Source organism: Microtus pennsylvanicus, chromosome 4, assembly GCF_037038515.1.
Source record: "Microtus pennsylvanicus isolate mMicPen1 chromosome 4, mMicPen1.hap1, whole genome shotgun sequence".
Taxonomy (NCBI): domain Eukaryota; kingdom Metazoa; phylum Chordata; class Mammalia; order Rodentia; family Cricetidae; genus Microtus; species Microtus pennsylvanicus.
Window position 1 is genome coordinate 20,235,581 of NC_134582.1, and position 25,670 is coordinate 20,261,250.

General features: G+C 45.4%; 1 protein-coding gene across 1 annotated transcript in view; it reads right to left on the minus strand.

The window, feature by feature from the left end:
• The window catches only part of LOC142848620 (O-acyltransferase like protein), a 39,515-nt gene extending 15,724 nt beyond the window's left edge, over positions 1-23,791 (minus strand). The window contains exons 1-7 of the mRNA XM_075970825.1: positions 23,644-23,791; positions 15,244-15,383; positions 14,402-14,480; positions 7,069-7,210; positions 5,591-5,817; positions 2,700-2,879; positions 1,852-1,954 (exon numbers count right to left, since the gene is read on the minus strand). Coding sequence (XP_075826940.1) covers positions 1,852-1,954; positions 2,700-2,879; positions 5,591-5,817; positions 7,069-7,210; positions 14,402-14,480; positions 15,244-15,383; positions 23,644-23,791 — 1,019 coding nt within the window. The remainder of the gene's footprint in view (positions 1-1,851; positions 1,955-2,699; positions 2,880-5,590; positions 5,818-7,068; positions 7,211-14,401; positions 14,481-15,243; positions 15,384-23,643) is intronic.
• Between the last annotated feature and the right edge of the window lie 1,879 nt (positions 23,792-25,670).

Consider the following 25,670-nt stretch of genomic DNA (forward strand, 5'->3'; position numbering starts at 1 on the left):
TGGGAATGTACTGCTTCGCCTGCGAGGAGGAGGCGATGAAAAGAGGGGAAACAAGCTGAGTCCCCCGGGGCCTGAATGGACTGGGGAAGGGGAAGTCAAGCATCAGAGATTAGTATGACCCTAGCCCAAGAGGTAGGAAAGGATTTCGAAATAGTGGCCCACAGCTCCCCTCAAGGGTAACTGGAACCCTGTCTTTTGTGTATCAGTGGGTAAATATCAGTGATCAGGAGATTAAGACAAGAGACCCATGGAACAAACTGACGGTTGAGTAGCCCTAACCCAAGATGTGTGGACCAGTGTGGTGGCTTCTTGTACCATTTACCAAACTCTTTTTTTTTTTTTTATTTTACACCAAATTTATTAACAAATGTAGAGAAACTCCAACTGTTTTTGGTTTTGTTTACATTTACGAATATGAAATGTTTAATAAAGATAAAGCAACTCTCTTCAGGCTTACGTTGTTCCACTAATTATGGCTTCACAAGCTGAAACTAATGAAATCTATTAGCCCTAAGTAGCTTCATCCAGCAATTTTCAAAGAGAGACACTGAGATCCCCAACTCAGAGTGGGAGGAATATACTGCTTCTGGAATCTGTCCATCTTCTCATCATACAATTAATTCTCTATCTTATTTTACTTTTCTTTTTTTTAATTTATTTATTTTATTATTTATTTATTTATTAAGGATTTCTGCCTCCTCCCCGCAACCGCCTCCCATTTCCCTCCCCCTCCCCCGATCAAGTCACCCTCCCTATAAGAAGGTGAACCCAAAGACAAACACATAGGCATCCTCATGAATATTAACCTTCATCAGGCGATGAAAGGAGACAGAGACAGAGGAGCACGGGACAGAAATCTCAAGGTCCAAATCAGGAGCAGAAGGAGACGGAGCACGAGCAAGGAACTCAGGACCGCGAGGGGCGCACCCACACACTGAGACAATGGGGATGTTCTATCGGGAACTCACCAAGGCCAGCTGGCCTGGGTCTGAAAAAGCATGGGATAAATCCGGACTGGCTGAATATAGAGGACAATGAGGAATACTGAGAACTCAAGAACAATCGCAGAGGGTTTTTGATCCTACTGCACGTACTGGCTTTGGGGGAGCCTAGGCAGTTTGGATGCTCACCTTAGGAGACCTGGATAGAGGTGGGCGGTCCTTGGGCTTCCCAAACTCTTAATAGTTTTAAGAAGTTACAAAGTTAGGAAAGACTAGGAAATTTTAGGTTGATAATTTAAGAGAGTGTAACTCTGTGAGCCCTCACACTGCTTTGTTATGGTTTTCCTTCACATTTTGCTGGAGTGAGAATCTGAAATTTTAGTATGAATCTACACCACTTTCTAGAGCTTGAGAACGACCAAAATGAATGATTTTAACAAACAAAATTGACTTGTGTGGCCAACCAAGACATCTCAGCAGAGTAATGTGCCTGCTGCCAAGCCTGATGACCCGAGTTCAAACCCCGGAACCCACATGGTGATAAAAAAACTAAGTCCTGCAAGCTGTCTTCTGACCAGCAAACATGTCACAATACACATACACCAACGTAATACATAAAACACACACATGCACACAAATAAATAAAATGCAATAAAAATATTTTTCAAATTCAATTTAAAAAAAAAAAAACATTTTTCTGCATCATATTAACTCAGCTACCAAACCGAAGATACTGCAAAGAGTAGCTGTGAACACAGCACTCTCTAGACAGAAAGAACAGTCAAGTCCTGAGTGAGTTAATGTGTGCCAATTGCCTTTCTTCAGGGAAGTGAGGCTGGCAGCCCTCCCCGCCACACCTACACATCCCTTAACAAGCCTAGCAGCAGCGACTACATGTCAACCCCATCACCTGATCAGGAAAAACGTATCCACCCCGAGATAGAAGGGGCCACTCCGAGAGTAGAGGTACAGCGGGTTTACAGGCACTGTGGCTTTCCATTCGAGCACATTATCTGTAACAAGTGCAAAGAAAAGCAATATCTTTTAGTTCAGCTGAAGAAAACAGGAGGACTTCACACTGAGAAAAAGCAAGAGGCACACTTGCGATTTCTGTTTGCGCTGGAGAGCTGTAAGAACAACGTCAGCGGTGAACTTACAGCGGGAGTGACGGTGGTGACTGAGGCCCCTGTGGCTCAGGCTGTGTGCTCCCTTTGTGCTCCCACGGTGCCCGCAGCCCTCTGGGACTCTCTCAGAGTTAGGACAGGTGCCCATCACCTCAAAGGCTCCCTGTAACTGCCCTCATGGCCTTGCCTCTAGTTCTGATCCACCTGCTTGATCCCCTGCGAGGAGATGACCTTTGCTACTGAATGATGAACACTGAATTATGGATGAGGGATATCAGGGTGTGGCAATGTCCAGAAATGATGACTTACCACATTTGGTTGTACTTGCCTAGTCTTCAGTAATGGGGGGAAGCTACTTCCTGTCTTGTGTAGTAAGCAGAGGGAGCACACAATGACCAAACATCACTGGGTGCCTGATTTCTGCCTAGGGAAGTGGTAGTGATTGCAGCCCTGGGAAAGTTGGCATAGGAGGTCACATGCCATGGCATGTCTCAGTGTGTCTCTAGAACAGAAGGAAGGTTGGCTGTTCCTGAGACAGCGTCAGGCTCCCTGACCCATGGATGCTGTTAGCTAACATAGAAGGGGCTCTCTTTCCCCATGGATGCTGGAGAAGAAGCCAGTCAGCTCCCCATACCCAAAGAGAGCCAAGCAGTCATCTGACTGGTGTGTCCTGAGACAATCCAGAGGAGACTCAGGACTCGGATCCCATTCAGTGTCTGGCAGGTGCCTCCTGGCAGCTCTGGGGTGCAGATGGCCGGAATGTTCTTTTGCCAAGAAAAGCACTGTAGAGCTCCATCCACGACTCCTAGAAACCCTGAGAGAGAATAGAGTTATTACCAGCCCTCATGAAAACCAGACCCATCCACACATCACCCTGAAGTGGACCAAAGACTTTGGCTCAAAACATGGAGTGCTCAACTCAGGTTTCCACGGTCCTATCTCTGGGCCCTCATACCTGTCCTTTGGACCTTGACTCTCCCTACCAGTCTTGACCTGATAGTGGTGTTCCAGGATGCCTTGTATTGCCCAAGTTCAGGCACCAGGAAGGCCAATCCCTGCCCCCAGGCCTGCTTTACCAAGGTCAGGAGAAAGGGAGACGTCTGTGAGAGCAGTGGGCCCAGAGAACCAGCATTTCACTTGAAACACCATCCTGGTGCTGTCCTAAGGACTCTCACTTGGTACTACTGTCTCCAGCATCCGTCAGGTACAAGCATTAGAATAGAAGAGTCGGTTTGTCAATTAAGGTTGCCCCTTAGCCGGGCGATGGTGGCACATGCCTTTAATCCCAGCACTCGGGAGGCAGAGGCAGGCGGATCTCTGTGAGTTCAAGACCAGCCTGGTCTAGAAGAGCTAGTTCCAGAATAGGAACCAAAAGCTACGGAGAAACCCTGTCTCGAAAATCAAAAAAAAAAAAAAAAAAAAAAAAGGTTGCCCCTTAAAGTTACATCTTCCTGGTTCTAAGTCTGCCTTGTAACCCACGGCAACTTCTCTGCACTGCAGTTTCCACAGCTAGAAACCAAGAGTCGAGGTAGATCTTGTAATCATAGGATATCATGAATAATAAATGAGAAAATGCTTACAAGTCACTCTGAATAGAGACCACCCAATAAGCCACTCTGAATAGAGACTACCCAGTAATAAGCATTTACAACATCATCTTTACAGTTATCAGTATTTGTCACAAGGACAACTACACTTGACTACTTAACTTATATCCTGGGTTGTTGGGGTGGTAGTGGTTGTTATCTTTGTTTTTGATGTTGTTATTATTGTTGTTTGAGTCAAGAGTCTGATTATATAGCCCAGGCTGGCCTTGAACTTATGGCAGGCCTCCTGTGTCCAACTCCCAAGTGCTGGGATGCTAGTTATACACAGTGTATATGTATATGTGTGTATATGGATACACACACTATATGTAATCTAACCCAAGAGCCAATCGAATGAATGGAATTGGGACACAAGACTCTCCAAAATCCAAGCCATCCCTGAGAGACTCATGTTCTCCTGGGCAAAGCTGAAACACTAAGGTTGCAAATATGCCCTTATCGAATTAGAATGTATTCACAAACGAAGGCCAGCTTGTGGCCACATGCTCGAAATCTAAGTCAGTTGTCTTACGTTGAATTTCCTGGCATCTTGAGATTCTGGCAGACAATCTCGGTTTCCCTGGGATGGTCTCCCTGCTGCAGGCATTACACCCACCCTTTCATTCACAGAAATTGGGTTCCCCAAGCATCCCTTGGCAGTCAGCACCATGAGCAGCATTGCTCAGCATCTGATGTCACCTGGCTCCTCCCCCAGATTCCTGTGATGAAAGGCAGGACCAGAGCTCTCAGCCAAATTCTCCAACCTCCTGAGCCACATTGCCTCACATATAGAATAAATGTAATTTTGAGGAGTGTTACGAAGATTCCAAAGCAACATCTCTGGCTCAGCGCTAACCTTGGCAAGCAAGCACTCTGTGTTCTTTAGTATTATTTTTCCATCTAAATTCTATTTTGAGTGAATGGAACCATCAGTGCTTTATAGACTCTTCTGAAAAGAGACAGCCTCTTGGAGCCCTGTTTTGCTTGTTTAGGAATAGAAAGAATTATAAACTATAGAGACTAGGGTGGATAGAGGCCATTGCTGGGCTAAACAGTTTATATGGTTATCGACTCTCAAAGTGGGGGGGATCCTGGATCAGTGGCTTCACTATCACCAGGGAATCTGTTAGAAATGTTCAACCCCAGACTCTGAGCAACCCTGCGAAGATATAGTCCTCAGGACTAGTGCCTAGCATCTGACCCCTTGCAGGGGATTCTGATGTGGACAAAACTCAAGAACCACCAGCCACACCCACAGAAGGAAATGCAAGTAATATTCTCTCTCTCTCTCTCTCTCTCTCTCTCTCTCTCTCTCTCTCTCTCTCTCTCTCTCTCTCTCTCTTTCAGAGTCACACAGGCAACCCTTGACTGGCTTCAAAACCACAGAAGATTCTTTTGCCTCTGCCTCTCAAATTTTAGGATTAAAGGTATATGCTACCATGGTCCTTGAAACTAATATTAATTTTTCACCAAGGCTTAACCTTGTGGGCCCCAATCAAATCATCATTTTACTCCATTGGGGTCGAGTTATCTATTTCTGACTCATATACATTGATTGGCTTTGCTGGCACGTTCACCCGCACCACTGGCTTCAGAATTGCACATGAATCTACGGTACTAAAAATAGCCTTGATCATAGAATTGGTTCCTAGGGGCATAACTACAGTGAACCCCTTAACTCTCCACTGACCCAGGCTTCTGTCAGCACAAAAACACAGTGGATAATTGTACCCGACATAAAGCATCATTGTTAGTGACTTCGCCTTGCCCTAGCACCCTGATGGTAAACAAAGACTGAATTGTAAACAGCAGTGATCCAGCCTCGGCTGACATTTAGGAGCTGCTCGGCCTTCGCTAGAATGCAAACTGGAGGAATTATTTTCCAACCACACACTTCTCTAGGCCCTTTCTCTGGGTGGTCCTAGTTTAAAATGCTTACGTTTTCCTCTGCTCGGGGGTCCTGGTGGGGAAAGATGAACTTGACAATTGGTCTGCGGGCTCCTGCTTCTTTGCCCATTGCTCTCCGTGTTTCTCAAAGGCAGACTCTCACAACCTGCAGGAGAAGTCCCATGGGCCGGCGACGTCCTGAGGTCCAAACCCCAGCCCCTGGCCACCATGTAAACAGTCCCAGCCACAGGAAGGACCAGGCCTAGCAAGGTGATGAACCTGCAGAAAGACGACACCTGTCACATGACACCAAAGATGCAGAGAAGACAACCCCAGGAGAAACAACATCATCAACTGGACTTGGAGGCACTCCTGCAACCCGAGCATGCTGGAGGCTGGGTCAGGAGGGTCCCGAGTTCACGGCTAACTAATATACATAGAGGTATGCTGTCTCAAAAAAAAAAAAAAAACAAAACCAGAAGAACAAGAAAAACACATAAAAATTAAGATGGGCAATACTTAACAACTTAAGAACCGGAGCTAAAGAGGTGGTTTAGGGGATAAGAGTGCTCACTGTTCTTACAGAATACCAGCTTCCGATTTCCCAGCACACACAATGGGGGGCTCTCAACCTCCTGTAACCCACTTCAGGTGATCGTGTGCCCTCTCCTGACTTCCATGGGCACCTGCACACATATGGTCCACAATCTCACACAGGCACACACATACACATAAATTAAGAAAAAATACATCTTTTAAAACTTCTAAGAATAAAAGTAATGGGGAGAAATCATAACAGGAAACGATGAATGAATTTCACTCACTGTCAACTTTGAAAATTATCATAAGCATCACTTCTCAGCATTTTGGCTAAGGTGCAGTGGAAATTATTATAAACAAACAAAACAAAAACAAAACCCTGAGCAAAACATTTGTAGCAGTATATCTAAGGATAAATAGCCCATATAAAGATTACGAACTTTAAAAAACAAGAAAATGCAAGAGAGAGAGAGAGAGAGAGAGAGAGAGAGAGAGAGAGAGAGAGAGAGAGAGAGAGATAAGAGGGTGGAAATTTACAAAAGAAAAATAGAAGTAACAGAAAATCTGTGGGGGAAAAGAAACCTTCCTCATCAGATTTTTAAAAAGACATAACTTGGGGGCTGGAGAGATGGCTTAGAGGTTAAGAGCACTGACTGCTCTTCCAGAGGTCCTGAGTTCAATTCCCAGTAACCACATGATGGCTCACAATCATCTGTAATGAGATCTGGTGCCTTCTTCCGGCCTGCAGCAGACATGCAGGAAGAACACTGTATAGATAATAAATAAATAAACCTTTAAAAAAAAGAAAAGAAAAGACATAACTTGGCGTGGTGGTGCACACTTTTAATCCCAGCACTCAGGAGGAAGAGACAGCATTGGCCAGTCATCACTTAGTGATTTAAATGCAACACTAAATGCAGTTGATGAGAGAGTTTAATGAGATGATAGTGACGTCATTACCAGCTGGGTACCCCAGATGCCCATACTTACAGACACACAGAGGCAAACGTGTCCAGCCACAGCACCCCAGCAGCACATCTGGCCACGCTTTCACAGGATGAGGAGGAAGAGTTTCTCGCAAAGAGGGAGAGGGAAGGTGCCAAAAATGAAGTATTTCTGAACTTTAGAATATCTATCAAGAGAGAAGAGGCCATGTTACCGCTTTAGACTTTCCCAAGTATAGTCACCAAAAGTCTCCCAACCAGAAAAAGCCCAGAGCCAGATAATTTCAGTGCAGAATTCTACAAGATTTTCAAAGAAGAACTAATACCAATACTCCTTAAATTGTTCCACAAAATAGAAACAGAAAGAACATTGCCAAACTCTTTTTATGAATCTACAATTACCTTGATAACCAAACTACACAAAGACTTTACTAAGAAAGAGAATTACAGACCAATCTCACTCATGAATATTGATGAAAAAATACTCAATAAAATACTGGCAAACCGAATCCAAGAACACATCAAAAAAATTATCCACCATGATCAAGTCAGCTTCATCCCAGAGATGCAGGGATGGCTCAACATACAAAAATCTGTCAATGTAATCCATCATATAAACAAACTGGAAAAAAACCCACATGATCATCTCATTAGATGCTGAAAAAGCCTTCAACAAAATACAACATGCCTTCATGATAAAGGTCTTGGAGAAAGCAGGGATACAAGGAACAAACCTAAACATAATAAAGGCAATATATAGCAAACCAATAGCCAACATCACACTAAATGGAGAGAAATTCACAGTGATCCCACTGAAATCAGGAACAAAACAAGGTTGTCCACTCTCCCCATATCTATTCAATATAGTTCTCAAGGTCCTAGCTAGAGCAATAAGACAACAAAAGGAGATCAAGGGGATAAACATTGAAAAAGAAGTCAAACTCTCATTATTTGCTGATGATATGACAGTTTACATAAGCGACCCCAAAAATTCTAACAAGGAATTTCTACAACTCATAAACACCTTCAGTAAAGTAGCAGGACACAAGATTAACTCAAAAAATCAGTAGCCCTCCTTTACACAGATAATAAACAAGCTGAGAAAGAAATCAGAGAAACATCAGCTTTCACAATAGCCACAAATAACATAAAATTTATTGGAGTAACTTTAGCCAAACAAGTGGAAGACCTGTATGACAAGAAATTTAAATCTTTGAAGAAAGAAATTGAAGAAGATACCAGAAAATGGAAAGATCTCCCATGCTCTTGGGTAGGCAGAATTAACATAGTAAAAATGGCAATCTTACCAAAAGCAATCTACAGATTCAATGTGATGCCCATCAAAATCCCAACAAAATTCTTCACAGACCTCCAAAAAAAACGATACTCAACTTCATATGGAAAAGCAAAAAACCCGGGATAGCCAAAACAATCCTGTACAATAAAGGAACTTCTGGAGGCATCACAATCCCTAACTTGAAACTCTACTACAGAGTACAGTACTAAAAACAGCCTGATATTGGCATAAAAACAGACAGGAACCAAATCGAAGACCTGGATATTAATCCACACACCTATAAACACCTGATTTTTGACAAAGAAGCAAAAAATATAAAATGGAAAAAAGAAATCATATTCAACAAATGGTGCTGGTATAACTGGATGTCAACATGTAGAAGAATGAAAATAGATCCATATCTATCACCATGTACAAAACTCAAATCCAAATGGATCAAAGACCTTAACATATAACCAACCATTCTGAACCTCAGAGAAGAAAAAGTGGGAAGTACACTTGAACACATTGGTACAGGAGACCACTTCCTAAATATAACCCCAGTAGCACAGACACTGAAAGAAACAATTAATGAATGAGACCTGCTGAAATTGAAAAGCTTCTGTAAAGCCAAGGACATGGTCAACAAGACAAAATGGCAGCCTACAGAATGGAAAAAGATCTTCACCAACCCCACATCAGACAGAGGGCTTATCTCTAAAATATACAAAGAACTCAAGAAATTGGTCATCAAATAATCTAATTTAAAAAAATGAGGTACAGACTTAAACAGAGAACCCTCAACAAATGAGTCTAAAATGGCCGCAAGACACTTAAGGAAATGCTCAACATCCTTAGCCATCAGAGAAATACAAATCAAAACAACTCTGAGATTCCATCTTACACCTGTAAGAATGGCCAAGATCAAAAACACTGATGACAATTTATGCTGGGGGGGATGTGGGATAAAGGGAACACTTCTGCATTGCTGGAGGAAGTGCAAGCTGGTACAACTCCTTTGGATGTCAGTGTGGCAATGTCTCAGAAAATTAGGAAACAACCTTCCTCAAGACCAAGCAATACCACTTTGGGTTATATATCCAAAGGATGCTCAATCATGTGCACAAGGACATGTGCTCAACTATGTTCATAGCAGCATTGTTTGTCATAGCCAGAACCTAAATGTCCCTAGACCAAAGAACGGATAAGGAACTTGTGGTACATTTATACATCGGAGTGCTACACAGCAGAAAAAAATAATAACAGCTTGAAATTTGCAGGCAAATGGATGGATCTAGAAAACATCATATTGAGTGAGGTAACCCAGACCCAGAAAGACAATTACTATATGTACTCACTCAAAAAATGGTTTTTAAACATAAATCAAAGAAAACCAGTTTACAATTCACAATCCCAGAGAACCTAGACAACAAAGAGGACTCTAAGAGAGACAGACATACATGGATCTAATCTACATGGGAAGTAGAAAAAGCCAAGATGTATCAAGTAAATTGGAAGCATTGGAACCTTGGGAGAGGGTAAAAGGGGAGGGGAGACATAGGGAGGGTAGTGGAGAAAAATATATAGTTCAATAAAAAATGAAGAAAAAGAAACACAAAGCTGGCATTTTAACTTGCATCGGCTTTCCAAGGCTGGCAGTATTTTTAGATTGTATCTATACTGAACATGTACAGACTTTTCATCGTTATCCTTTAAATGATAAAGTGTGACTACAGAATAACTGTGTGAATAGCCTTTATATTAGCATGGCTGTAGAATAACTGCACATAGCCTTCATATTGTATGGATATAGGATAACTGTGTGCATAGCCTTTATATTAGCATGGCTGTAGAATTACTGCACATAGCCTTCATAGTGTATGGATATAGGATAACTGTGTGCATAACCTTTATATTAGCATGGCTGTAGACTGCACATAGCCTTCATATTGTATGGATATAGGATAACTATGCGCATAGCCTTTATATTAGCATGGCTGTAGAATTACTGTACATAGCCTTCATATTGTATGGATATGGGATAACTATGCCCATAGCCTTTACACTGGGTGTTCTAGACAAGCTAGAGATGATGAATAGTGCGCAGGAGGATTGCATAAGTTCTATGCAAACACTATGGAATTTTATATAAAGCCTTGAGCATCTGTGGATTTTAGGCTCCTGGGGGGTCTTGGAACCAATCTACCATGAATGCCAAAGACCAAATTTATCTGCTTTATGACTAGTGGGAGGGGAAATAAGAAACAAAGATGTCAAAAGGGAGTAGAAACTCAAGGATTAAAGTGAATGCTATTCTTCCAGAGGACCAGAGTTCAGTTCCCAGCAGTCACAGGAGACAGCTCACAACTTCCTATAAGTTGAGCTTCAGGGAATCTGATATCCTCATTTGGCCTCCACAGGCAGCTGTGTGTGCGCGCGCTGATCCATTTCTGCCTGCGTCAAATGCCTAGTTTGGTGGTGTACTGGCTGGTTTTGTGTGTCATCTTGACACAAGCTAGAGTCATCAGAGAGGAGGAAGCCTTAGGGGAGGAAATGCCTCCAAGCGATCCAGCTGTAAGTTATCTTCTCAACTAGTGATCTCTGGGGGAGGGCCCAGGCCCTTTTGGGTTGGTGGCCCTGGGTTCTACAAGAAATGAGCAGGCTTAGCAAGCCAGGGGAAGCAAGCCAGTAAGCAACACTCCTCCATGGCCTCTGCATCATCAGGGACCCTGCCCTGCTTGAGTTCCTGTCCTGATTTCGTTCAGTGATGAACAGCAATGTAGACGTGTAAACTGACTAAACCCTTCCTCCCCAGCTTGCCTTTTTGGTCCTGGTGTTTCATCTCAGCAATATTAACCCTAACCAAGACATGTGGCTTTCAGCATCTTTGCATATTTTAGGCATTTTTAAAAGGTGTGTGTGTGTGTGCGCGCGCGCGTGCGCGCGCACGCACCCACGTGCATCTGATTTCAATGTCTACTGTCCAGAACTGTGAGAAAATACATTTTTTCTTATCTTAAGTCATCTCAAGTATGATAGTCTGTTGATTGGAGCCTTGAGAAATGAACAGAATAAGAGATTTGCACTGATATGTAATCCAGGTTTGATCTAGAATCGGTATATCCTGATATCCTGGGATGACATAATTTTATTCTCAGGAAGCCACATACATTCATTACTCTTTTCATTACTGTGACCAAACACCTAACAAGAAGTAACGTGTTGGGGACTGTGGATCCCCGGACCCTGAATTTCCTGTGAACAACTTCTTTTCCTGTGCTTGCAGCTGCTCAGAGCAAACAATTTGTTTTCCTGTGTTTGCAGCTGCTCTGAGCACAAGACCCTGATGGCAGGGGAGTGGTTTCTGATGGCTTACAGCTGAAGGATCCCGAGAGCTCGGGCGTGGCCATTGGTCAGGGAAGGCGCTATATAAGCTGCCCTGGAACACAATAAAGTTGGCATTCTTGGGGAATTCAAGGATGACCCATGACTCTATCCATTCAATCTCCAGCCTCTTGCCTGGTTTGCAAAATGTCCAGTCCCATACTGCAGGCTACCGGCATAGTACCGTAGTTCATGTAGTAGTACGAACTGTACAGTAACAGAAGGCAGGAAGGATTGATTTTGGTTCATGGCTTGATACAGTCCCTCATGGCGGGGAAGTCCTAGTGCATCGGTGGCTCACAGCTGTGACAGAAGGAACAGGAAGCTGCTTGCTCATATCTCTGTGGACCCAGAAAAAAAGAAAGCAGCCACCATCTTACTTCCTCCCTTTCAGTCTAAACCCCGAGCCACACTTTGGACTAGAATCACACATTTAGGGTGAACCCTCCTGGAACCTCTAGACATACCCTCACAGGCACTGTGCGTCTCCTAGGTGATTCTAAATACAGTCAAGCTGACGGTGAAGGTTAACTATCACATCAGGCAACGTCTGTTTGTTGAAATGTTCTAACATCCCATGGAAACCATGGAAACCAACTGTGCAGCAGGTCCTGCAGGCTCTGCCTGCAGGCCGTCCCTCCTATCTACCCAAGGTCTCTCTCTCCCTCTCTCTCTTTCTCTGTGTGTGTGTGTGTGTGTCTGTCTGTCTGTCTGTCTCTCCCTGTCTCTGTTTGTCTCTCTCCGTCTCTCTCTGTCTCTCCCTCACTCTCTCTGTCTCTTTCTCTAAATAATGCTTTGATCCTCCTGCCTTGGTCTGGCTGCTGTGGCCATTGCTGGTTTCTTGCTCCAAGGAGCAGCTCCTGTGCCAACAGCAGCCACCTGGCATTCCTGAGCTGCTTGCCCCACATCTGGAGGGGAGATCCTAGCAACTTCATCAAAAGGCTTTAAGAAATAGCTGACACATCCTTTCCAGATGGGGAACTGTTCCCCTGGGCAAAGACACCCTGATCTCCTGCCCTGCTTCTGTGCCAAAGCAGGAGAGAGGCTCTGAGGGCCGGCCAACCCTAACTTCCCCAACACCCCATTCCCCAAGTCATCTCTGCTCACTCTAGCCTAGACTGACTGGTTTTTCTGGTTTCTCAGAAAGCATCTTCCTCATGTCTCTCCAAGAATGAGTGTCTCAAAATATCTTTTTATCATCAGCAATGATTGTCAATGTTTCATTTCCTTTGGTCAGCTCTGGCTAGCCAGCTTAGCGTTAGCAAGAAAAATCAGAGTAACTGATGAGTCTCCTAAAGCAAGACAACTCGTTAAACTTGGGGCCTTGATTACACCTCTGAAATGTTAATTTCATAGTAGCTACACACCTGACTTTGTTTTATGATGTTTATTACTTACCTATTAAGAACCAAAATTTGACTTTGATTTATAACATGTTTTATTTCATGTGTAGTACTGGGGCTAGAACCCAGGGTTTCATAGATGCTGAGCAAGGACTGGGCCTCTGAGATAGGTCACCAGCTCTAATAGATTAGATAGATTAGATAGATGATAGATAGATAGATAGATAGATAGATAGATAGATAGATAGATAGATAGATAGATAGATAAAAATGCCTTGCTGTGTAACTCAGGTTATCCTCAAACTTGCTCTGTAGCCTTGTTCAGATCCATGAACCTCCTCCCTTCTAGAGTGCTGGGGCTGCAGATGCATAACATGTTGGTTGGTTGGTTGGTTGGTTTTGTTGGTTTGCTTGGAAACAGCCCATGTAACACTAGGCTAGACAGATAAGGTACCCAAAGCTGTGAGTGTCGTCGTTATCAGCTTAGAGAACAAGTTGAAGTTACTAAGAATAGCGGCACCATCGACACTTTGAAAGAGAGCTCTGTCATGAGCCGTTAGTTCTTTCTTAGATGGCCAAAACTAATGTGAAGCCCTAGTGATAAAAACAAATTTTAGGCTTTAAAGCTCTCACTTAGAAATTTTTTAAATACTTATAAGAGATCAAACCCGTTCCCATGTGCCAAAATATATTCCTTTGCATGGCCAAAGATCAGACGTGGCTGTGAGGCAGTAAGGCACTGGGAGCCCCTGAACTTCAGGGCCTTTCAGGCCCCAGGTGCAGAGACAGGAGGTTGAAGCTGGGGGGAGGGGGGGTTGAGAGCTTAAATGATTTGCTCGGGATCACACAGCTGGGAAGTGACAACCAGGACCAAATGCTGGGCTCTCGGTGCTAATCCACTGCAACCTATTGACCTCACACAATCCAAGTTCCAACTGGCCTTCCTGACCCGGCAGTGGGCAGACACATGGGCAGAGCAGAGCATTCACAGTGTGGAAACCGGACACCGCCCACTCCTGTCTCCAGGCCTCCTGAGGCAGCTGTGGGGAGACTATTTGACTTTCCTGCTATCGTGTCAAGACCCAGCAATTATCTGCTGCCTACTGTCTTCCCCTTCCTTTCCCGTCTTCTCCTCTATCACGCCACCACCTCTGTTCCCAGCTTTTCTCCCCTCCATTATTCTTAGTTAAGCTGACTGACCAAGATGAAGACTCTGCGTGTGGTTCTGAAGGTCCTGAAATCACCACTTTTGTTGACTCTAAGCAGTTAGAATGTTCAAACGTCATACTGTGACAGTAGTTTGACTATATTTTATTTGATTTTGTTGTTGTTGGTGGTGGTGGTGGTGGTGATGGTGGTGGTTTTTTTGTACTTACCCAGCTGAGACAGAATGGTCACATCCTCTTCACCACAAGAATCAGGGACACACACACCCACACTGTAGTCTGCGCCATCCTGGGAAACACAATGACACAGTGCCCTTTAATGTTACTGCTTACAGTATACACACATGCTCGTGTGTGTGTGTGTGTGTGTGTGTGTGTGTGTGTTCAAGTGTGTATATGGAGGTCAGATATCGGCATTGATTGTCTTTCCATGATCACACTCAACTTATTTTTTGAGGTAGGGTTGAACCTGAAGCTCAATATCGGTTAGATTGACTAGATATGACGTCACAGGATCTGCCTGTCTCTGACAAGCATATGTCACTCATTCCAAAGAGGCTGGGCACATTAAACCAACAATTTAATGTGTGTACTTAAAACCCCAGCCTCTGGGAGGGAGCCTAGAGCAGCGTTTCTCAACTGTAGGGTCGTGACCCCGTTCCCAGGGGTCACACAGCAGATATTTACATTACAATTCATAACAGTAGCAAAATGGCAGCTATGAAGAGGCAATGGAGATAATTGTATGGTTGGTTGGGAGAGGTCAGCACAACAGGAGGAACTGTGTTAAAGGGTCGCAGCGTTAGCAAGACTGAGAAGCACAGGCCTAGAGGATCGACATTTCGAAGTAGGGCTAGGTTCCAAGTTCCAGGTCACCCTTTTCTACATAGTGAGATCTTGTCTCAAGGAAGCAGAAGGTTGCGGCTTCTTGTGTGACTTCTTGGTTTCTTTCTGTGTTTTCAGTTAGGAAAAGCAGGTGGGGGAGTCGTATTCTGATCTGTGTCTTACGCACTTGCCCTCCGAGAGCAAACACACAGGGCTCCTCCACTCACCTGCAGTACATGAAGCTTGCAGTACTGGCCTCGGAAACTCCCCTCGGGGCTCCGGGTGGAAAGACACTCGCTGTAGGATCCCAGCCTGTCCACATTGCCATTGAGAACGTTGCTTCCAAGCTTCCCCACCGAGTCATACACTGAGTCCCAAAGCAGAAGTTTACATAATTAATCTCCCTGTGCCACTAAGAAATGAACTATGAGGTCTTGAGTTCGAATCCCCAGAGCCCATGAGAAAAGCTCAGCACCGGACTTACTTGTACCTATAACTACATGTGTGGGTGTAAGCAGAAGCCAGACCAGGGTTTCAGATCCCCTGCAGCTTGAGTTACAGGCAGTTGTGAGAAATTCTGCTTCTCTGAAGGACCAGTATTCTTAACCACTGAACCATCTCTCCAGCCCCTCTTTATTGCCCTTAATGTCAGCTCTGTCTGGACACACTGGGACAGCTTTCTTTTCCCTATCTCATCCAGTGTTGTGTGAGTCTCTTCCCCTTTCACTCTGGAAAAAGCATGGCTTTTACTTGTCCAAATATTCTTTCCTTTTCTTTGTTATATTTCTGTTTCTGGTCCCTGTTATCAGCCCAGTGTAGCCATTTGAATTCCTGTCTCTTTGTTTTTCTTTCATTTTTTTAAAAAAACTTTCCAGAAGAAAGATCTATTCCTCTTGTTCTGTTCTGTTTTGAGAGGGCTATCAAATTGAGCTAGCTCACCAAATTTTCCTCACCGCTATCCATCTTAATATTTACTCTATGTATTATGTATCCACGGCAGTATTTTTACTGTCTTTAGCATCTACCTTTAACACACAGTTTTGTATTGCCAATATTCTTTCATCACTTTGGGCATGTTTTGTCTGCTTATTTTAATTCCTTGGCAGCCCATTGGTCCCAGTTCATGGAGCACACAGACTGGCTTAGTTCACTGGCATTCTTCTCTGTGTTTACTCCCTAGGGGTTTCCGTGCTGTGGTCCATGAACAGCTCTTCCCTTTGTGGAGTACAATGAGGGATCCGTGTGGCCAGGCCCCAGGTGGACCCTTCCCTCAGGATTTTAAGGATCAGACAAACTGATCAGAAGATCATAACTGAATCCAGAGGTGGCAGCACCTGCTTTTAATCCCAGCACTCGGAAGGCAGAGGCAGGCGGATCTCTGTGAGTTCGAGGCCAGTCTCATCTACAGAGGGAGTTTCAGGACATCAAGGACTACACAGAGAAACTCTGTCTCTAAAAACAAACGAACAAAAAGATTGAGAGAGTCCTCAAAGGGCTGAAACACCAAGTACATGTCCGTGGAGTCGGAGAGGTGGTTCCACCGTGGAGAGCAGTGGGTTCCACAGCATCCAGCTTCAATTCCCTGCACACGCACGGCAGCTTGCCTGCAACCCTAGCTCCAGGGCATTCAAAGTTCCCTTCTGGCCTCCTCTTGCCCTGCGTGCATGTGGTTCAGATATGTGCAGGCAAAACACCCATACACATAAAATAATTTTTTAAATTTTAAATTAAAAAAAAAACTTCTGACAAGTGATCCCACCTCTAAAATATTAAGAGACCTTTGTGCCCCTCCTTTCAGCTACCAGACTGTTGAGACCAGGGACTCCAAGAAGCTAGTTTTCCCCAGGATTCTCATGCTAGGAGGAAGGGGCTGGAGCTGGGCGGCAGCCAGAGGGAGCTGGTGTTCTGGAAAGAGATTTCACACAGCTGGAGAGGCTGCAGCAGAGACAAGGATGGCGAACAGGAACATTAGACCAAGACCCTGAGCTGGGCACACCTTTCACCTTCTATTTAAACCTAAACTTCGTATCAGGGCCCTGAAGATGGGCTGTGGGGCAGAGGGAGAGCCGGCCACTGGACCACTTTGTTCCTTTTCCCAATGCAGCCACACTTTATACATCTTCTTTCTTTGCTTTTCACTGTGACTTCTCTGTTCCTTGAGATCAAGCTACGCCCCATTCTAAGTTACTCCACATAGTGGAAAATGGCGTTTTTCCAGGCAGTGCCTTGCCCTGAGAGACTCCATTTTGCAAGCAGCTTTTGATTTCATTTTGAAGATGGAGGATGACTGTACTTCTGGGTGGACAAGCGAACACATGCACACACAAAGATACACATGCACATATGCACATACAGGTGCACACACACACACACACACATACACACACGCACGCATCACAGGACTTCAGGCACAGCCTGCAGAACCCAGGGGCTTCTCATAATGCTGACATAAGTTTCTTAAAGGCAGCTTGCCTACCTGTCTGCCTTCCTTCCCCCCTCACTCCCTCCCTTCTCTTTAAACAAAACAAGGTTTCAATAAGGCCTTCTTGCAGGCTAGAAGCATTCTTCCCACTACAACACAGTCCCACCCCTTCTCTTTTTCCTTGTACTAGCTCCAGATGGTTTTTTAGTTACACTTTATATATTTGTGGGGGAAATGGGGCATGAAGTCAAGGGTGATGCTTGGACAAGGATATTTCCCGGGCGATGCCAGTGTACACCTGGTGTGACTTCTCTGGCACTAGGATTTCTGTGGGACTCCTGAGCAGGGCTTCAAGGGGCCCTGCATGTCCCGAGTTGCCCTCTAGGCTCACCCTCCCGGTCACAGCCAGAACATTCCCTCTGCTCCATTCTAAAGATACATCAGGCTAATTCTTGTGCTGTCCCTCCTCCCTTCCACTGGCAATAACTGAGTCATCCTTCGAATCTGAGCTAGAGGACTATCTCTCCCAGGAAACAATCCAGACTCTTGTTCAGTGCGTCACACCGGGAGGTGCGTCACCGTGTCCCATCTGTCTCCCAGGAGGGTTAGATTGTGCCCTGTGTTAGTCAGTGTGCATCTTAGAGGAAGAACTGTGTGGGTGTTGGCTGAATAGGATTAAACTTTGACAAGGTTAGTAAAAATGCCCAAATTCAGCTTCAACAAAATATTTTCAGATTCTCCCTGCAACCCAAAATACTAGAAGTATTTGTTACAAATAGACTAAGGTGGTTTTCAAAATATGTTTCCCATCACAGGATCCCCCAAGCTCTGTACTCACAAGTGTAGGTTCTGGAAGTGTAAGAGTGGCAAGGAAGGAAACAGCATGGGGGACACTCTTGAGCTGTAAGTCCTTGGGGTGGAGTCTGCAGGGCATGTGTCATGGAGTCCCCAGTTCTTCACTGATGCTTCCGTTCCTGCTTCCTCTCCTGATCGCCTTGGCGGTTTTCCAGTTAAGCTGCTTTGGTTTCCAAATTGCATTGCGTTCCTTTCTTACTATGGGTTCACATGGACAAACTCCCCTTTTCTGGCCACCACCCTAATGAGTTTCCATCAAGAACCTAAACGACACCAGGCCATAGGCACGGTGCAGATCAAAATGCTGTATCACAGGGAGGGAGGAACGGGTCAGGACTAAGGGCACAATACCGCACATCGCCGCACTTGTTCTGATTTTTCGTGTCCAAATGATTAAAAGCAACATGTTTCAATCAGCTGTGCTGAACGGCAGATGTCCCCTTCTGCGGTGGTGATGGCAGGTGAAGATGACAACGCAGCTTTCTGTTTTCTCGCTGCTCTGGGATCAAGCCCCAGGCTTGGTACAAGTGACGATGCACTCGACTATGGAGCTATTTTTTTTAAACGAGGTTTCTCCAAACGGCCTAAGGAACTCATCCTCCTGCCTCTGTCCCCTAACTACTTGCGATTACAGACCCATGCCTCTCTCCCCAAGTGTGGGGATTGCGGTGTGCATCTCCATGCTCACCTAGGTTGCGGATATCTTTTCAGAGGAAGCACACTATCCTACCGCAGTATGATGCTGTGTTATTATTTCGTGTTGAATTTTTGGTCGTTTGGGGGGCCGGAAATGGAACCCAAAGCCTTTCGTGAGCTGAATAAGCATTCTGCCACCAAGCCACACCTTCAGTCCTGCGTGGATGTTTGATAGACACAGAATCTAAAACTTTCTATGGGATCTACTATATCATCCTCTTTCTCACAGGCGATTTTCCTGGTTTCTGTAGTGTTGGTCCTGAGCAACAAAAGAAAAAGCTTTCCCAGCAGACAGCTGAGTGGGTACTATCCACACACTGGACAGACAAATAGACTGACTGGACCATACCACCAATGGTAGAATTTTTCCCTAGCAGATGGAAGGCCCTAGCTTCAATCCCCAGCACCACACCTTACACACGCGCGCGCACACACACACACATGCATGTATGCATGCAAACAACACAACAACAAAACCACCCACGCTGTGGTAGACTGCAATAGGCTTCCTCCCAAAGGATACCCACATCCTAGCTCAGGCTGGTGTCGCCCTGTGGAGTGTCTACTATGAACTGCCTCTTCTGACAAGGGTCCACTGTGGGGCTTGGTGTCTAGGAAAGAGTTGAGGCAGACAGACAAGGTAAAACAGTGACCACGAGGAAATAAACAATGAAGCCAAAGAGATGACACAGTCAAAATGGGAAGCTGGGTATCCTGTTTCAGTGTGGGCTAAGAGACTTGAAGTGGGGACCAGGGATGTGCAGGGCTAAGAAGTTTCTTTAGAGAAAAAGTGCTGTGTTGGGAATGCTGTGGGGAAAAGATGCTCAGAAGTCAGGCGTGAAAAGCACTGCAGGTTGCTTGGGAACTCCTGGCTACCCCTCTTTCCCCACCACTGTGTCTGGAGAGCTGAAATGGAAGCAAAGTCAGAAGTCCTGGGGTGTACGTGTGGTACAGCTCCCACCCAGAGCCTCCGCTGTGGACAGCATTAGACATGGGCAGGCATGGACTTTGAGAAATGGCTGCCAACGGTACCACTGTATCATAGGCCTGGGCCCCTCGCCAGAGATCTATGGGCTTCTGTTTTTCCAGTGCAGGCGATAAACACATGATTTAATTCTGCAGAGTGTGTTTGGGAGGTCAGAGCAGTCTGTCTCAGCATCTGTCTTCTTGTTCTATAGCTGTCTTGACAGTCTCCACACCCAGGGGAGCTTCAAGCTCAGAATTCCATTCTCTGAATCTGGAGACTGGAAGTCTGAAGCAGGGACAGAGGAAGCTCACACCAGAGGCTCTGGGGAGTCTGTCCCAGGCATCTGCTAGCTGCTGGTGGCTGGCACTTCTGCCATTACAGTGTCCAGATTCCCCCTTTTAACGACAATGATTGTTCCATCAGGACCTGCTCGGTCCTCACCGTTGGACTGTTACGTTATTTGACTGTTTACAACCAAGAAGCCATCTCCAAATAAGGTCACAGAAAGTAAAGGTCAAGGAGTGAGCAAGGACATTTCTCTGTGTGCCTGTGTGTTCATGTATGTGCAGGTACACGTGTGTGGGAACCCATTGGATGTGGTAAAAGGCCTGAGGACAAGCTCGGCGGTCACTCCTCAGGCACTGTCCACCATGCGTGAGACAAGGGCTCTCACTAACCTGGAATGAAACAGACAGACTGGACTAGCTGGGCAGGAAGCCCCCAAAAAGGATCTCTCTCTTGGCCTCCCCAGCACTGGGGTTATAAGCAGGGACTACTACACATAGGTCCTTCAAGGAAAGTGTTTTTACCAACCAAGCTATCTCCCTGGACCATAGACATATTTTTGTGAAGACACAATTCAGCCTGCATCTTTTGAGAAGGCATATTATAATTTATGCTGATACAAAGGACAAGCGGCACATGATGAGCTTGCAAGGGCTGCCATGACAAATGCCACATAACACCTTTGCCAGCAGGAGCCACATGGCACCTTTGCCAGCAGGCGCCCCTTTCCTCCTAGTTCTCTGCAAATAGGTACATCAGGGATGGCAACGTGGGCAGAGCTGGTTTCTTCTGAGGCTGATCGCCTTGGTTCAGATGGGCCCAGATATACACTCCATATCTTCACGTCATCCTTCTTCCGAGCAGGCCTGTGTCCTAACCTGGCACTGGACTAGGGCTCTGTTTGCTTTATTTTTAGCTTAATTGTCTCTTTAAAGACCCCCATCTCCACACGCATTGACATTATGATGTTCTGGGTAGGGCTTCAATATATGAACTTGGAGAAACACAATTCAATCTGCATCACCACGGGTTACAAATAAAAATGAAATCCATAACTCCTTAGTATAAAATCCAAATGTAGACACCTGTCTCTCCGACTGCTTTCAATGAATTTCTTGTCACCTCTTGTAGCCGTGCCGTATGGTTTCTGCTCACCGACAGGTGTAACCCGGCATGAATATCGGTGGTTGTTTCATTTGCCTTAACAAGCACTACGAAGTCGAAACAAAATGCATGGCAAAACTGCCTGTATTTGTGTGCGGCTTGATCCACTTGTGTGCCGAATCCAGTGGCAGGCCGATCACTAGAGAGCCGTCACTTTTTTTTTTTTTTTGTTCAGTATTGAAATATAAACATGTCCTGACTTGCGGCAGCTGCTCGGTTCCTTTCTAACGTGCTGACTGCCTCCAAGGTGACGTACCCGACTGTGGAGGTAGAAGGACAGGAGCGGTAGAGCCGCAGGGATTGCCACTATACCAACACAGGCCAAGCCGATAGCTTCGCAATCACAGATAAGAGCAGGCTGGGCGTGTAGCCCAGTGGTGAGCCCTTGCCTAGCGTGTGTGAGGCTGCTAAAAAGAAAAAGAGTATACCCTTCACTCCATCCTTCCCACTCAGAGTCTCTCTAAGTCACCTCCTCTTATTTCCTAGAATAGCCACCCCTTGCCACATAGATTTCAAGGGCCTTCTTGCCAGACCATCCCCTTGGGCCCTGACATGTTATCCAGCTCCACACAACCCATGCCTATTATTGTCTGTGTGTTTTGGACTCTATTTCCTCCTTCACCAACTAGAGAGCAGTAAGTCTCCCCTCCCGTAAAGGGGACTTGAAGAGCTCCAAAGGGGCAAGCCCTCTACAAAGGTTCTAAAGGGCACCTACTACTTCCTCTTCTCTCTTTTTATTCTTCCTTCCACGCGTCCACCAGAAAAACCGTGACGAGAACCAAGTCAATAGCACATTCTGCCCTCAAAAATCCCAGACAAACGTCAAAGTACCTGTGCCAAGTCACAGCCGCTGCAGACAGACACACTCCTCCATTGCAGGAAACTGACAGTCATCTACCCATTCACATTTGTGTGCGTGGGGATGGGGGTATGTTCGCGTGTATGCAGGCGGATGTGTGCACATAAAGATGGAGGCCAAAGGTCAACCTTAGTGTTGTCCCTCAAGAGTCATCCAGCTTGATCTGGGGAACAGGTCTCTCACTGGCAACCCAGCACAGGAATTACAAACATGAACCACCACACCCAGCTTTCCTGTGTGGGTGCTGGGGATGGATCGAACTTTGCATCAGAAGTAACGTACCTTATAACTGAGTTGCCTCCCTAGGCTGAGAAACTCCTGTTTTAATAAGGAGAAAGATGAACATTTTAAACTTCCAGGTGCCTGCAGACAGAACCTGGGTGGCGCATGGGTGGAGACACTTGCAAGGCCCACGGTGCCCACGTGGCTCTGACTGATGGTGACTGTATCCTGCCATCTCAGTACCAGGCATCTGGGCCTGCTGTCATACCTTCTGCAGTCCCTTGGCCAGCCGCCTGGCTCGGCTGCAACATCCCCCATCACTCTCACCGCGTATTGTTATGAAACACCATCGATTCCAAAACGGGATTTAAACAAAACAGCTATTGAATTAACTGGGTTTATACTTTGCCACCCTTTCATCGAATCTCGGGCTCTCTGACCCCAGGTAGAACAGAAATTTCTTCAAATGTTATGGCATTTTGAATTATCCTAATGTTCTATTTTATTCTCTATTATGATACCAGTGGTTTTAAACACAGAACAAAGTGCCTGTGTATTCTACATGGAAATGGATATGTCAGACTGTCTGGCTTTAAAAGGAGTTTTTACAGTTTTCTTGTTCGTGATTGCCACCAGCAACAACAATGAATCTCATTCCTAGACAAGGTACCCTTGATTTCATCCTCTGTTCTGGCAGAAAGGCATGCATATAATTTTGAGAAACACACAGAAACCAAACTGCAACGATTTGAAGGCCAGGCAAAGAACATGAAAAGCGGTCTCACTGCTCACCTTCTATTTACTTCTATCAGCACAGAACAGATGAGCTGGTTTCACTGAATAACAGAGCAACTCACTATCAGGAGCAGATCGAATGTCTCAGAAAGGAAATAAACCCAGATATGCCGTGCAAAGTAAAATGCTATTGATTTCATTAGCAAAGCACATAATATTTAGGAACAATTCTCTCCGTAAGAAAGCATCTGGAGCCTGGCTCTACAGCCTTCTGCAGTGGCAGCTCCTCAGTCTCTCAGGTTTGTCTTCTCTCTCCTGCTTGGTGCCTTTTAAGTTCTCACGGGTTAGTCTAGCATGCTTCCAGCAAATTCGGCAGACTGTCCTGTGCTTGGCTGCGGAGAGGGACAGGAAAACCTACTTACTTCTCAGAGCGTATTCCTTGGGCTTCAGTGAATTCAGATCGGAAAGGAATTCGTCAGTGTCTTGCATGCACTTGAGAGAAATGTTTCTCGCAGGAGAAACAAAAGGTAACATAAAGTGCAGGCAAGCTAGCAAAGCGAGGGCCGTCATTTCTCAATCTGTCAGGACTGATCTTCTTTCTTAGACAAAGAGCCTAATATTTATGAAGCCCTCGTCTGTAATGTGCTGGGGGGTGAATGTGATGCCCCTCGCTCCTTAACAAGCCAAGAGACAAACCGCATCTCCTCAGCCACCTGCAAAGCGGACAGATAAACCATGGAAACCGGTTTATATACAATTTGTTATTGTCAGGGAGACTGTGTCGTGGAAGTGGCACCCGCTGGCCACCTGGCTTCCTTTAGTTATGCAGATTAACATGCCCAGCTCGCAGGAATAAGTCTCGGATAATAAGTCTTCTCTCTGGATGGATGGCCTGGTATATCTCTCTGGGTTTAGAAACAAAACATGTTGATGACGTGAAGTAGCAATATTTGGGTTTTGACCAAGAGGGATGATAAATCCCACCTGTAAAATGATTGGCTGGATGTCAGCACAGCCGGGCTTCTCTGCGGTCAGTAGGAAGGGTCACACAACTCTTAATGGATTTACTGGACCCTGAAAGCAGTGCCAGCCTGGGGGTGACGTGAGTGCCCATGGGAAGGAGTTCTTGCTCCAGGCAGATGCGCACACAACCACATGCGAAGGTTTAGAACACACAGCGGGGAAGGAAATGATGTCAGTTGCTGATTGCGACAGAAGAAAACAAAATGTGTTGATCACAAGGTAAATATCCTCATTCCAGAAGGCTGTCTTTAAATAGCAGCTGCTGCGTCCCCACTTGAAGAACGACACATCCGCACACCTTGTTTCACTGCCTGAGGACATCTGTGGGTAGCCGAGACTCGGTTCCACATCCAGCTACGTGTTTAGAGCATGTACCAGCATTCCAGGCTGTACGTCTGGCCTCAGAAGGATACACATACATGTATACACATACATGCACACATGGTCTCCACTGTCCTTCTTTTGATTCCTTTGGACTCTTGGGTCACCCTATCTAAAGAATCCTTCTCACCAGCCTCCTCTGAAGCTGTATTCATCTATTCCTACTTATTCTTTAAAAAAAAAAAGAGTGGGAGGATTGCTGGAGAGATGGCTCAGCAGATGGGAGCACTGACTGCTTTTCCTGAGAACCCAGGTTTAATTCCCAGTACCTACATGATGGTTCACAGTTGTCTGTAACTCTAGTTCCAGGGAACGAAAACCCTCTCACAGACATACATGCAGGCAAAACACCAATGTACATAAAATTAAAAAAAATAAATGTATAGTGTTTATGTCTGGACATCATGGTTCATGTTTTTAATACCAACACTGGGGAGGGAGAGGCAGGTGGATCTGTGAGTTCAAGGCCAGCCTGACTACATAGTGAGATCCTGTCTGAAAAAAAATTAAAGTTGTGTGTGTGTGTGTGTGTGTGTGTGTGTGTGTGTGTGTGTGTAAGATGTGTGTACTCACATGTGAACACACGTGGAGGTCAGCAGGCATCTTCAGTGGAGTCTGTTCTCTCCTTTCCACTTATATGGGCTCCAGGGCTCAGACACAGGTTGCCATGCTTCTGTGGCAAGCATGTCACCCCTCCCAGCCCAGTACGTACTTATTCCATGACACTCTTGGCTCCTCTAGGAAACCCTCCTGAGCTCCCTCCCACGAGAACAGCCACTTCCTGCATGACCCACTGGCTTTGCACGTTCATTAATTCACAGAACAAGGTTTACTTTCCAGTTCCCTCAGATGCTAGCTCAATTTTTTAAATTATTTTTTTGACAAGGTTCTCAGATGCTAGCTCAATTTTTTAAATTCTTTTGTGGCAGTGTTGCACACCTGTTGGGAAAGCACTCTACTAGCGGGCCTTCCTTTCACTTTTTATATCGAGACACGGGCTTACCAAGTTGCCCTGACTAGTCTTGAACTCACTCTATAGCCTAAG